Here is a 15,641-nt window from a genome sequence, read left to right on the forward strand (position 1 = left end):
GCACATCTGTACCGGTACATCATCATATTCCTGTCTATATAGTGTTGAGTAAAAGAAAGGGTTACATATATTGAAATTAAAAGAGAATTATTAAAATCTACTGGAAGATAAACCCTATTCCAAAAAAAAAGGGTTCAAACAAATAAAACGATCTTAATTAATTCCTAAGTTTGGAAAAATCTTCCGATTCTTACATTGTGTTTATGAAGCTGCCATCTCTTGCTGGTCAACGCAAATATATTGTGTAATTAAAAAGTTACATATATGTGTCTCGGGGTGAGGGGTACATCTGTCTGAAGTCTGACTGCAACTTACAAATGGAGTTTGATTTTATGAATGACACAGAGTTGTCAATGCTGTATAAATATTGACACGTGACGAGTGAACTTAAAACCCCGCAGCCGAGGCAGATCACAAACACAGCGATTGGATCTCAGTCACAAGCAGACGTGGACAAGTAGTAGTTAGGTTTCTTACCCCAAGAAAACGTAAGTGTTTTTAATACTATTTACTGTTTATTTGTCTGTACTGTGCATGTCTGTATAATAAGGACGAATTCTCATTCTTTATTTTTTTTTTACAAATACATGCATGATATATAAATCCATTTGAAAGTGTGAGTGTTTTATGAGTAATGAGTAATTTTTTGAGTCATTGAAACTTTTTGTTCTTTGCTGTATGAACAGGAAATTAATGATTACACCAAAACTTTTGATTTAATCAGTCCAATTTAGTGTTTTATACCAGCATCACACATATTGGTATATTGTCATGCATTACATTTGTGCCTTAGGTCATTACGTGTACAGGAAGAACATAATAGTCGTCTGCTTCTCCATATTTCTTGAGGATAAACCTTTAAAGATAGCATTCCGTTTAAATCTCACTTCTTTCATGTGCCCATATGATTGTCGCATATTTCATTTATCATGCATTATGTATTCATAACTTCCCTTGACTTTCAACGGTCGGCCGTAATATTAGATTACAAACAAAAGTTGATGCAGCCAACATCGCGGCAGTGTATATTAATCCCTGCATTCACTCAGATGTAATTTTGCCGAGTAAAACATTATGCTGAAAAGAACAGAACAAATCTTTATTGAATAAACCCTATTCAGACCATACATATATAGCATGAGTCAATTACATTTAATTTTCTATTACATAAAAACTAACCATTGTGTAATGTAATCTAATTAAGAGGGAGGAGAGAGAAAGCACAGACAGAACATGAAAAAGAAAGAAAGAAAGAAAGAAAGAAAGAAAGGGAGAACGTGGGTTATCTACATAATACGATTCAAATGAATATCTAACGAAATGTGAACTATGAACGACTTAAATAAAAAAACTTAAAAGGATAGTTATTATTTTTAAAATATATTAATGCCAAACTGGGTCAAGTTAGGTACAGCTCAGAAAAATTTGTAAACAGAATTTGCACTTTTAATACAATCCCAAGAATAATAAAAAAATTTTTTAAAAGCATGTTAGATTCTATGGCATATACCCCTTTACTTGGCAAATTTAATACGAATAATTTTGACTGTGCTAATTTAAAAGATATAAGATGTTTAGAAAGAAAACTTTTTTATTTTTTTCTTTAATACATATAAAGTGATATACTGAAATTTCAGCCTTTGCAATGGGTACTGATTTAAATGGTTTTAGTACTTAATCAAGACGATTTCTCACTTTTACTCCTATCTCTATTTGAAAGTCATTGGATACTTTAAAATTTTAAATCATATCTAAAAATCGTAAAAGCAAGATGGTTTCAAATCATACAGTGAACGTATTGTGAAAAAGGCTTTGGGATGCTTAATGTATGATATGGTTTTTGAAAACTTATTTACAAAACAGGAGGATGGATCTCTGGATTGTGCTGCGTTAAACGGCATGATTTTGAAAAGTGTTTAAGTTATTTTAAATTATTACAAACAATCAGGTACCCGTATTTATACAACGAATGTCTTCAATTTACATCTCTTTACTCATGTTACATCTTGACCGAAGTAAGACTGGATGACTGGAGGTTACATTCATGTGTGAAAATTGCACTTCACCGGAGGCAGCCACGGATTTCTTGATGTCCGCTTGTTTCAACTCTCTGTGTAATTTACATGCCCGAATCTAATCTTATCACGTTCACCTTTTAGTGATTTAAATAAATGAACTTGTGACCCTGTGACAAGCCTTTCTCGCTGCTACACTTTGAATAATGTCTGTTCACTTCGAACAGTGACATCCCGTAAAGTTTACAACTCAGAGTTTTACAAAGTTGAAGTGAGTATTTTGTCCCTAGATCGTTACCCTTATCCGATTTTATCGGAGCAACGTTCTTCAGCATTTATACAATAAAGGGCTTGAACTTTCTTTACCCTTGTGCGGCATGGACTGATCACCTATGGTAATTATGCTGCTTGAATAATTTTCTCATTTGACACGACCTTCACTCCACCCATCTCTCTGCCACACCAACTGGCGAATTGCATGTCAGCAGTGACTGCTAATAAAACTTAATTCACTACACACACCCGAAACACTTAGACAACTGACATATAGTAACTCTGAACATCTGTCTCTAAAACAATTGAGGACATAATTACATGAAATTGATACGTGAAGCTCAATGTAAGCAAACTATCCTACTTGTAATGGACAAATTGTAACAAATATACAAATGAATATGAGAATGAACTAGAATTAAATCATGGTCTTTTGCGGTAATGTCAACATACATGCCATTAGTAATTAAAGTCCGTATTTGACGGCCAGAAAGAAAAAGGAAGAAAGTAAACAAACTGATTTTGGGGGCTTAAATCCAAATCTACAACTGGAGAAAACCAATAGCCTAATTGGCTGTGCTAGAGCATGGCCATCCCCTATCCCCAATTAATAAATGCAGTCATGTCCAAAAGTAACTTTTAATTCATGTACCTATGAAATGTAGTAGTCCAAAATTCAGTTATCACTATATTTAACTTATATCAAGAAATGCTTCCTAATGTCTATTTATATGTCGTAATATTTTCTGCATTGTAAATTCAGGTGTGACCTGGTAGTATTATAAAATGAGGAACCATATCAGCAAGCAGCAAAAGCTATGGATTCAATCACCTACCTGGATTCTGTTTAAAATACAACACTAAATGCAAGGCCAAGCTTTAATAAAAGTCCACCCAATTGGGAAGCACATCATTAGATACCAGTTTAAAAAACGTTACCCCAGCCTCCCACCCAACCAAATAATCCCAGGTATTATTCCAGCAGCGCAGGTACGTACGTATCTTCGCCTTTTAATGCGGTTCATAGGAGATCGAATCATGTTATAAGGACTGTAGTCTTATAATGAAGATCGTCCTGACAAGTACCTGCTGTCATAATAGTCCATACAAACATAAAATAGGATACTGAATGACGTGGCATCAAAAATTAAAACTGGTTTTTTTAGCCATGTACTACAATTAAGGGAAATACACGCCTTATAAAAAGTGTGGTGTAATACTGAGATACATATAGTGAGGGACTATTGTAAAGGTCTTACAGTACTTATGTACTCGCTAGGAGGAAGAAGAGTATGGAGGGAAAGTATTTATGCTGCAATAAAGTTCTAATTTATCGAGATAAAGCTTGATTCAATACCAGCGAATTTTAAAATTTGCCTAAGGCGCACAAAGTTCCAAATAGTACGAAACAGTCAAATTATTAACTTTAAATGCAAACTGCATCGAGCAATTGTAACGTTTCATATTTTTGTTTTACCAATGCATCGATCTGAAACAATTTTTTATTCTCGCATTCAACCAAGAAATTAAAAAAAATATCAGGGTCGCATTGACTTTTCTACATGTCTGAAAATGTCACACCTGCCATCCTTCAACGACCAAGAACCAGCACGTTCAAACGTTGAAGCATTAAAAAATATATAAAATAAAATCAGACAAGTCAGTAATGTCGTAACTATGACGTCTTAATATAATCTATTTCCGGAAGCTTTCAACGGAATTTTTCATATGACCACCGCATCTAGCTAATTTTGTTCGAAAGGTTACTAATATAAAAATATAATAAGTTAACATTTTAGCTGCGAGTTCACAGGTGTATGCGGGAGGTCGTGAGTTGGATCCCCGGCCGAGTCATATCAAAGACTTATAAAAGTGGTACTAACAGCTGCCTTGCTTGGCGCTCAGCATTAAGAGGTTAGTGTTAGGACTGGTCGGCCTGGTGTCAGGATAATGTGACTGGGTGGGACATCATGATACATGTCTGCGGCATGATGCCCCAGTGCTAGACATTACTATACACTGCCACACTGCAGATATCGTAGCGATATGATCGAAAAATTGTTAAAGCTACGTTAAACATCCAAATCACACACACACACACACACACACACAGAGATGTGTCTGAAACATTTTGTCAAAACTCAAGACAGTGGGTTGAAACTTAGCTTGTTCAACTTAGATTGCTGTATTATCGTTCATCCAGATTTAAAAGTATAACTTAAGACTTTGCCTGTAGGTTATAAAAAAAAAAAAAAAACAAAAAAACAAAAAAAAAAAACATTTGTGTTCTTTAACAAAGTTGTCATTGGAGCAAACCGTTGTGGCTCAGTGGTTAGCTGACTCGACTTATGACCAGAACGATTGGATTCCGATTGTACCCTGTCAACGCCAGGTCGGCAACTGTGGTGTGCCCTGGACAAATAACCTTGCTCCCATTGCTTTAATCACGATATAAACTTTTATATGCTAATGTGCCATTAAATATCAACAAGTCAGTCGTCTTATTGGTCAGAAATTAGCCAATTAAAAGGCAGAATTCTGATGACTGTGAATTGCTCTTAATAGGATTACTGTAATATTTCCGTAATTTCCAGGTCTGTCTTTATTTCTCCAGTATTACTTCCCTGGCGAATGAGCAGAAAAATGTAAACATGTGAAGCTAAGGATGTAACGATCGGGGAAGTGGGAAGTGAAGGAGGTTATTATGTTTTAAGGCTTGAGCCCTACTCAATTGCCTTTTATTTGTATGTGCGTTTGTTTATGTGTATTGGGTGGGGGGAGTTATTTCACATGTACTAAGAACTACGCATGAAATAAAGACAAACTGGCTAAGACCTTCATATGTTTATCAAAACGTAGATCTGACGCACTCAAATAAGAGTCGGAGTGCTCTAGCCCTTTCGATGCAAACCAATCAAATTACAACTTTTATTTAAAGTAAAAATGGACAAGCGGGATATATCGTTACTAGCGATAACTCTTCTTAACAAGATATGTTAAGGTTTTAACCGATATTCTTTTACAAATACGTAAGTTGGGAATTCCAAAAGTCATACAAGCACATGTCGGATCTCCTTTATGTAAGAGATCTCGATTTTAATCAGATTTGGAAAATATATTTATTACACATTCTCGATTTATCCAAGGCATACTTTTGTTGCTTTTGTCCTTTAAATTTTGTTAAGTCTATCCTACTATGATCTGACTTAATCCATGTCTTTATGACACTTAGTATTTGTTACGAGTCTTTTTGTTACGAGTCTATTTGTTACGTGCCTATTTGTTACGTGTCTATTTGTTACGAGTCTATTTGTTACGAGTCTATTTGTTACGTGTCTATTTGTTACGAGTCTATTTGTTACGTGTCTATTTGTTACGTGTCTATTTGTTACGAGTCTTTTTGTTACGAGTCTATTTGTTACGTGTCTATTTGTTACGAGTCTATTTGTTACAAGTCTATTTGTTACGTGTCTATTTGTTACGTGTCTATTTGCTACGTGTCTATGCTCTTAAAATAAGTAACAGAAAAGAGCGATTAGCAACAAGCTTTGTAAAATACAACAAATAATTTATTTCCCTAGAATACAAAGTGAAAATGTAATAAAAAGGAACTTACGGTATTGCGAATTAAATCCCAAAATAATCATAGAATCACAGACACAAGTCCTAATAATTGGAAGTCCTGAATAAAATTCAGATGAAGTCCAAAATAAATCCCAAGCTAAATGGGTCGATAAACCCGTATATGGCTGATGTGTCAACAGTCGTTTGTTCAATCACAGTAATACAATTCTAGGTTTTAATTCACTATAAATTCCAGTGAATGTCTCTATCCAAGAATTTTATCCGAACACTTTTGGATTGTCAGAGAAAATAATCACTTGAATTCAAATATTGGAAGAAATAGATTCCAACCCAAAATTACTGGTCACAACATATAATACAACTTGATTGTGCTAGAACTTAAAACACGAATAAAATATCTCAGTTACAAGAATATATATTTCTCTACATGACCTCAGGTCACAATTAGCATTTGCTAAAAATAAAACTCCTAATTGACAATAACCTTTTAGAATAACACTGATGTCTACAAAATAAATATATCAGTTATTATCAGAAACCACAACCTGGACTATGTCAAATACACTAATTAAATTCCAAAGCCTAGACCTAGACCCAAATAAACATTTATACTTCTTTTTAATAATAAATCTGATCTTAAACCCAGACACATATATAATAATTTAGCTATGTATTAGTTGTTTACAGAATAAAATAAAAACGTAAATTCAGGTCAATCAGAAATGAACTCAATTTTGGTTAAGGTCAATTCCAACATACAATGTTACATTACAATAACATGTAATGAAAAATGAAAATTAAAAAACAATAACTAACATGCTATGCAAATTCAATATACATAACAACAATATAACGTTAATGACTGACGTTGACTAAAGTTTTAGCGCTACTGCTTTGGGCGGCAAAAGCAACTGAACTGTGAGAGGCAGCCGTGAATTTAAAAAACAAACTTAAAATAATTTTTAAAAAAACAATCAAGTTTTCACGTGCTTCTTGTCATTTTGTCGAAAGATACTATTTTAGCACTATTCTGCTATTAGAGCACGTGACATTTTAATTGGTTTTGATAAATTTAGTATCTGCGTTAATTCTTCCACCCAGGGTCGGATTCGAATGGCGAGTCACATGTCCATCTCACGAAGTGTGTGGAAGGGATAGTAGCTTGTCCTAGTTTGGGTTTGCTACTGTGAAATTTTTGTCAGTCTTCTCAAAGTATCATTGCATTTTATTTGCGTTAAGGCTGTCATTCCTTGCTTCAACATTATGTGCGTTGAAAAGATACAGTTGCAAGACTACCAACATATTGTCAATTCATTACATATGTGTGGCATTTGCACAAGGTTCGCAAACTTCAAATGTTTGCTTGACTACTTCAGATAAAAGCATGAGCCTGAGAGATGACACGAATGTATAATCGCGATTCTAACAAAATTTAATACATAGTAGATAAATCATTTATCAGTAAAACGCAAAACATCCTTCTATAATTTTACAATGATGCTGAAATATTTTTAAAAAGTGTTGTTGTTGTTGTTGTTTGGTTTAACGCCATTTTTCAGCACATGGCGGCCAGTATTAATGGTGGAGGAAGAACCTGGGAAAACCTCAGAAAGAAGCACCGACCCACGAGAAGCTACTGGCAAGCTTTCTAACATACCCACTTTGGCCGAATCCGAGATTCGAACCCACGCAGACAGAGGCGAGATGGCGGTGATCCGTAATGGAGAGCGCTTTAGACCAATGGGCCACTTGGGGACCCCTTTAAAAAGTGTATCCATCCAATGCCTATTGATGAGAGTGGTTGAATTTTGTGAGTACGCGTATCCTGATTGATCAGTATTTTCGTTGTCCTTATATTCTGATGTGGCTCTTTTCTTTAGTAATTGCGAGTAGTGATGTATATTTAATTTGTATTGTGTGTTTAATTATTTGTTGATTATAGATTGTTAGTACTGACCTGACTAGTGTGATTTATTTTGTTAATAACATAATATTAGCTAATATTTATCTATCATTGCAGCTTGTGTATTAAGGTTATTACTAATTGCAAATATGTTTACTAAGTTTGCGTTCTTGATACAGAATTGATTATGGCCTTGTTATTTTCTAGAAACAAAGTTCTATTATTATTATTGCTGTGTTCAGTTGTAATTTGAGAGTATTTATTTCTTTATATTATTCACTAGAATTACAGAGCGCTTTTTGATTTTTGGATCAAGCGACTATGTTGTGATTATTGTGAATTTGTTTGAGAACCTTTTCGATTATATCAATGTAATATATCAAGCACATTCGAGACTATTGGCACATCGGCGCATTCAAAATTGGAATTCATTCGGAACCACTTAGTTTCGTTCGGAATACTTTATACTTTTGGACTAAAGATATAACTATTAGGATTATTTGGGATTTAACTCACAATACTTTAAGTTATATTTAAACTTTCATTTTGTAATCTACGGAAAAGTATTATTTCTTAATTGTACAAAACATAGTGTATATTACTTGATTTAAGAGCAGTCGTAATACAATATATATTCGAAGCTTCGTGCTGAAATAAAATTACTTTATAGCAGTAAAGAAAAATGGAAGAGTTTACGGCATGTCCTATTTTATTGTCTGTTCAGTGTTAGGCATATTAAGAATCAGTACCTGTAAGCAGTACCTTCATGGCGGACGCGGGTAGTGACACATAGCTGATAGGTGGGGGTAGGGGCGGGTAAATATGAAGAACTGGAAAGATCAAGATTTTATACCACCAATATTGTCCAAGAAAATTGAATTTGCATAGAACATTGATAGCGTTTGTCTGGATTTGCTTAATGTTTTGTGACAACACATAGGTGTTACACAATGCCGAGGCAACTTGAGTAAACCTCCTTGTCCAGGGATACCGGCTAACCAATGGTAGGATTCGAATAAGCACCCTTCTTCTCGCTACTCTGGTACCAATAATTCACTTATTTATTTATTGTCGCAATCTTGTTCTTCATGCCAGGATTATAACGTCATTAAAGATAATTAATTAATTAAAATATTTTCTACTTCAGAGTCTAACTATACTAGCTGGGATTTTTACTTATTATATAGGACCCGATGTGATGTCGGCGCCTGACGAGTTTGTTCCGTTATGGGTGAACATAATGGTACCCATTGTTATGTTGGCTCTATTTGTGGCGACCATAGTGACCACCTACTTTTGTAAATACGAAGTGCCCATCGAAAAGCTGCCCAGGATAAGTTGCAGGGTATGTTGGAGATCACTTTGACTTTGTCTTCACTGGCCAATGTCCAGAGCTAGTTATCACATTTCCGGCGGGGACGGTGTCCTCGTTGGTACTACGATCTAAATTTAGCATTTTCTTGAAATGAGCGTAACAAATCTTTGCAGATAAATTTTTTATCCTGATTTGACATTTTTGATACATTTTCATAGGTGCTAATGGTTTCTTGCGTGAAAATCATTTTATAATGAGTGTGTTTGGAATTTGCTTAACTTTAATTCAAATGATTTCGTCGCGATTATTCTATGACATTTCTAGACTGGCTATCTGCCTCAAAACCGTTTACTGCGAGCAAATATTTAATACGCTTAACTTTGAGATACTCTAAAACAAGTTAATTTGAACAAATTTTGAAATAAAAGCAATACGTTGGTACTTTAGAAAAGTATCCAGAGATGATGCGAGTTAAATTCCAAGAAATCAGTCTAAATATAAGACTTTACTTTCATGCTTAAAGTTTATACGAATCTGCAGGTCTCTTGTTAAGAAAATTTCAAATGATTCGCAAGTACAGAATCTCCAAAACGTGAACATAACCACATTAGCAAGAATAGCTATAAATGCAAACAAAATATACATGCTTTAATTGCTAACCTAAGTGATAAAGGCGAATGCACATGTCGAGTTTCGTTCTCATGCATGCAACAGTGTTAGGAAATGGAACAAAATGTACATGCCAGAAATTAAAACTTTAAATTAGCGCATGAAAAGTACACGTATGCCACTTCTATTCTTCCTTCGGTCTGTGATGACTTAATATTTAAGGCAAAAATCAAATTTCATGACTGTATATACAACAGTGTCGGTGCTCAGTAAGTCACTGTAATATACTTTGACAAGAGCTAGTAATACTCTTCAGGTAGAAGGTACCATTTCAAGATAACTAAATAGAACTGGTCAGCACATCCGAGACAAGTCAACCCGATACATCCTCGCACACACGAGTTTCTGTAGTTCTTTACAAGAGTAATTATGATGGCTGAATAAAACTGACTACGGTAAGTTTGAAAAACCTCGTATTGACCCAGACTATAGCCGCTTACATTCACAATGACAATATAAACAAATCTTTGTTTGAGTTTATTCCTGTCAGCTGTATACTGCAGGCACTATACCATAAATATCTCCCTTGAGGGATGGTTATGTAGCATATATTTTTATTTTTTAGATGAGGAATTTTGTTTTGAAATAGTTGTCAGTGGTGGAATGATGTGAGATCCCCACTCGTTGTGGAGTTTTGGTTATCGTTATCTAGTAAATGATCTACCAGTGTGTTAATGAGTAAACAACAAAATAAAAAATCAAATTAATGGATGGAATAACATAGATATGAGCATAAGGTATATAATACAACACGAGCCCCAGTATGTAAAATATGACAATTTAATCAATTACAGAGACAAAATGAAATTGAATATGACATTTGAATGATTCACGTTCTCTAAGAAACTGAGGTATGTGAAATTCAATTAGCCGTTATGTTAAAGCGATAACAAATTTCATCACATAATCGAGTGAGTGATCGACTTCAAATTGCCGGCATGTCAGCATCACATGGAAGCTTCTGGTCTTTTCAAACTCACTATTGGTGATAAGTCGGCCTTGCTGTGTTTCTTCTTCTTCTTCTTCTTCTTCTTCTTCTCTCCCTCTCTCTCTCTCTCTCTCTCGCCTCTTCGGGTCATCAACCATCTTGGTTGTAGACTGCGCTCTTTTCCAGTGTGCACTAAAGGTATGGAGCTGTTTCTTTAAATAAAATACAATACCAAAATTAAATACGTGTCAGGTTCCCTTCTGTGACCAAGTAATATTCCCACTTTTTCAGATATTGTCATATCATAGTAATATACACTCACAACCCAAATACACACTCACAACCCTACTGCCCTAAATTAATGTATTTAGTAGCTGATTCTCTCATTCCTACTGGAACCATGACATAAATATACCTCTTTGATAAATATTACGTCACAATGTGGGCTATGAATTACCATCTGAACTATGCCAGCGATATAAGTTTCTAATGCGAACACCATCGATTCTTGGTTGAAAAGAAATCATAATTTCACTCCTCTTCTTAGCTACTTTCCTTGTTAAATAGCTGTTCATTGACATACGCGTGTCAAAATCAATTCTTAACATGCATGGTCATTATCATTTAAGAAAGGTAAATTAATTCTCACAATTTGTAGCAGAGTAATGCATGAAATTCATATGATACATGATTTATATTGCATACAAAACCACTAAAAATAACAATTAAGATATTCCTACAAATCATGAATCATATAATATTCCAGACCGAGAATGCACAATTAGTTTCCGAACTCAAGAAAATTTGAACCATAATTTTACAACAAATAAATTGAACAAAATAATTACAAAGTTACATCAGTGCATGTTGTATGTGTTTGAGACCATGCCTTTGTGTTTCCCGAGCCCTCGCTCACTTATTGTCAGAGAATTCCATCTGTCTCTTCTCTGGTTCCGGGTTTCTCAAATTTCCAGACCCGTGGCCCTTGGATAATTTATTTAACAAGAGAAATAACTTACTGATTTTCCTCGGAGTTAAATTCTGTCTTCCCAAACAGAAACTTAGATTGACTAATTTCGTGAGGGAGATTACTTTAAAACCTCGAATTTCGTCATCGAACACACACCCCTCGTTACCTTAGACAAACAGAATTAACTTTGTCAAACCGCCAGTTTTTTTTAACACTCCCATCGAAGTCAGAATAAGTATGCCTAGACCGCCTTTATTAATAACTATTCTGCAAAATATGATTTTGTGACACCTGTTTCAAATGGCCGAAGCATTGCCGAAACTTGGCTCGAGTTTGTTTTAGCTTTGTCATTTCCCGCTACATGAGCTGACGTTAACATATCTGTCTCACTGTCATCGAACGGAATAAAATTAAACTTCATTTATGCCCCACAAACAAAAGAAGTTAGCCATCACGACCAGCCGCGTTATAGCAAGGCTTGGCCATACGTCAATCGTAACGCTTATGAGTCACCCTGACTACAGCTGAATCTACTGAGAAAAAGATTTACAAACGTTTGTACGATTTGACTGATCACATACCACCTCCACCAGATTTTCAAGGTTGTCAAACCTTACTGATGAAACACTCAAACAATCTATACAGAGTAAATACGTTATTGTAAAGTGTACAGAATCAGAACGTGTACGCATGCATTAGTCAAACTGTGGAATGAAGTTTGCTTTCTGAACGTACCAGGTTTGGCGTTTGGGGCATAAAGACTACATTATATGTGGAATTAAATTGATTAGATGCTGGTTTCATAGTATAGCGAACAGCCTCTATAATTTGTCTGATATAAAGCGATGGTTCATTAGACTCAACATAGAAACTTTCTGAAGTGGAAGTTCTAAATGCACACAGGCTAAGTCCCTGACTGAATATCGGATCAAGCATCTGGAAGCAAGATTTACGGGTTCATGTGTGTATAATCGAACATTAATCAAGCTTAGATTTTACTGAAGACCAATCTGACCGGAATTACTCCCCCACTCTGTGTCTGCCACGACTCTTATTAAATTATATTAATTCTCGTGTTATGATTTTTTTAAGATTTATATGAGATTTCTGGTACGACTGTAACCAAGTTATCATAAGATTTCAAATCATTCATGCAACTGATTTTTCCCAATGATCTTTCGTACCTTATTCCACACATTTAATAATGGAGCGAGAATTCAACATAGAGACGTAGGACCTCTAAGTTCCCCCCCCCCCTTATGAGGTTTGGAAATAATGCTTCTTACGTTTATTGGAACTGATCACCACTAATAGGGCGTCACAAGCTTTTCAAGAGAAGCAAAGTAAAAGTGATGGATGATGGTCAGATTTATATCCTTTGGCAGGATGCAAGTAGGTATACAGCTTATCATTAATGATGCAAAGATAGTGTTTGGACAGAAACTCTTATATTTTCTTCCTTGCCTCGTTGATAGTACCATTTTTATAAGTCTTTGGCATGACTCGGCCAGGGTTCGAACCCGCGACCTCCCGCATCCGACGCAGACGCTCTAACCACTTAGGCCACCTGAGCGGTCCTCCTGGGTCTATTTTATTTGCTTAACAAAATTTTGAAAGCTTGATGTTGTTGTTGCAGAGTTTAACGCCATTTTTCAGCACACGATAGGCTATACATGGCGGCCAGTATGAATGGTGGAGGAAGAACCCAGGAAAATCCTGGAAGGAACCACCGACCCACAAGAAGCTACCGGCAAGCTTTCTCGCTTACCCACATTGGCCGAGCCCGAGACTCGAACCCACGCAGACAAAGGTGAGATGGCAGTGATCCGTAACGGTGTGCGCTTAAGACCACTCGGCCACTTGGGGCCCCTGAAAGCAAGCAGTTTTGTGGGAAATCGGTTTGTCCACGTTCTTCGTGATTAAAGTAATATCTAATGTCTGTGCTTACTAAAAATATCTCCTAATTTGTTCAGTATGGGTTCTTTGGTTCTTTAAAATGATAAGATAATTATCAGACTTATGAGTTTCGCTGTAAATTTACAAACTCGTACTAGTTTCTTTTCATGCGGAAAGAAATTTGAACACTTAAGTCAAAATTTCCTATGTTTCTCATAAGAATTAATAAATTATAAAATAAACAACACCAACAAGAATTAATATGCATACTATTTCGTATATACATTACTGAAATTGGCAGTCCTGCTTAGTACGAAATATTAATATTATAGTTATTATTATTATTATTATTATTATTATTATTATTATTGTTGTTGTTTTTGTTGTTGTTGTTGATGATGATGCTGTTATTGTTGTTGCAATTTTAAGCGGCATTGTATCTTGGTGGTTTAGTATTTGTAATGGATTAAGACTAAAACATGCTCTATGAAAAATTATATTTGAGGTCTTGTTTACATTGAAGAGATAATCCTTTTTTTTTTTAAAACGGAGCTTAACTTGTTAAACTCGTGACAATAAAGCTGCTAATTGTATGTCGCAATTTTACATTTTACTTTAAACCTATGTTCTGGCACCTAAATCGACCTTTCTTTTCTACATACTGAATATATCCATCACGTGACCCTTGGGCTATGAGTCTGACGCGCAACTCAGTTAAACGAGTCGAACTATCTACCACATTTTCCAAAGCGTCAACAAAACTAAAGTAACACAAACTATTTCCGCTTGATTGTCCGCGCATCCATTGTTTATCTTTGTGTTTGTCCCTTGTTATTTACAGTGATATCAAGAACGGACGAGTACATCATTTTCAGTTCCAGATATTTTTAATGTCTCTGATTTTGTTCAGTATAGACCATATTCATATGACGTCATCAATTGTGGCGTGCGCCATATTGGGTTACAACGCCATGTGTATGGCAACACTACTAGTACATTTGTTTCACGTTGTAAGTTTGGTTCAGCAACAATGGTAAACTTTTGTGCCGTGTTCGTGTGCGGGAATCGTGCTGACCATGAGAAAGACATGCATCCTTATTGGGTAAGATGGTGCTATTTAATGGTTTTGCAAGTTGTAGAAAGGTGGTTGGTTTGATTCTAAAAGTTGTGATAGTAAAAGGACCAGACATACAATATCTTTTTTACCTATTCAATCTTTTAAATTTCTGTCCAAACTAAAAAAAAATGATGCTTGCTGAGTGTTATGGAGTTTGATTTGTTTGTTTTTTATAATTATTTTTTATTATTTTTTTTTTAATTTTATTTTTTTCTTCATAGCTGATGGTTTAAAAAGTGAGATGATACATCCTCGACACTCACCAAAAGCTGTAAATTGCTACCCAATTATATTTTGTAGATACCATGCTTGGAAAAAGTAACAATCTCTAAAGAAGAATCCAAAGAGGAAAAACTGAAACTAGAAAAGATGATGCAGCTGTGTGCTAAATGTACAACCCAAGCTCATGCTGGCCCAACATTACAGGTTGTCTACAGCTTACCGGAAAGCGGAAGAATTATTGGACAACCAAATCTCGGTTACCAAGACGACGACGTGGTTTCTAAAAACAGTTCTCGTAACATCAACACTGTGACCAGTAACGGTACCAACAACAGCTGTTTGAGAGTCCTAACAAACTAACTTACCCATGAGGACTTGACTAAAGTCTGACGTGTTTATCATAACTAGTCTTTCAAATTTGACGTGTTTATCAGAAACAGTCCTTTAAATTTGACGTGTACATCAAAACTAGTCATTCACGTATGAAGTGTTCATCATATCTAGTCCTTTACGTTTAATGCAGATGTGCACAGTATATGCATAGATGTAATTTTATACCGTTATTTATAATTCTCCTGACGAACGTTAAACAGTGAACTTTTTCTAAAGACGCATTTGTTCTATTATGTACTGATAATTTTATCAGACGGATACTTATCGATGTCGCTCATCGATTTATGAAAGAAAAAAAGCCGAATGTGAGCTTAACATATATATATATATATATATATATATATATATATATATA

General features: G+C 35.1%; 1 protein-coding gene across 1 annotated transcript; it reads left to right on the forward strand.

Annotated features, from left to right (window-relative positions):
- Positions 1 to 368: 368 nt before the first annotated feature.
- Positions 369 to 15,596, forward strand: LOC149791012 (uncharacterized). Its single transcript, XM_089972883.1, has 3 exons — positions 369 to 488; positions 8,964 to 9,121; positions 14,972 to 15,596. The coding sequence occupies exons 2-3, from the start codon at positions 8,975 to 8,977 to the stop codon at positions 15,251 to 15,253; spliced, it is 429 nt and encodes a 142-aa protein (XP_089829009.1). The 5' UTR covers positions 369 to 488; positions 8,964 to 8,974; the 3' UTR covers positions 15,254 to 15,596.
- The last annotated feature ends 45 nt before the right edge of the window (positions 15,597 to 15,641 follow it).

Source organism: Sinohyriopsis cumingii, chromosome 10 (assembly GCF_028554795.1).
Source record: "Sinohyriopsis cumingii isolate HCF-2022 chromosome 10, ASM2855479v2, whole genome shotgun sequence".
Classification (NCBI taxonomy): domain Eukaryota; kingdom Metazoa; phylum Mollusca; class Bivalvia; order Unionida; family Unionidae; genus Sinohyriopsis; species Sinohyriopsis cumingii.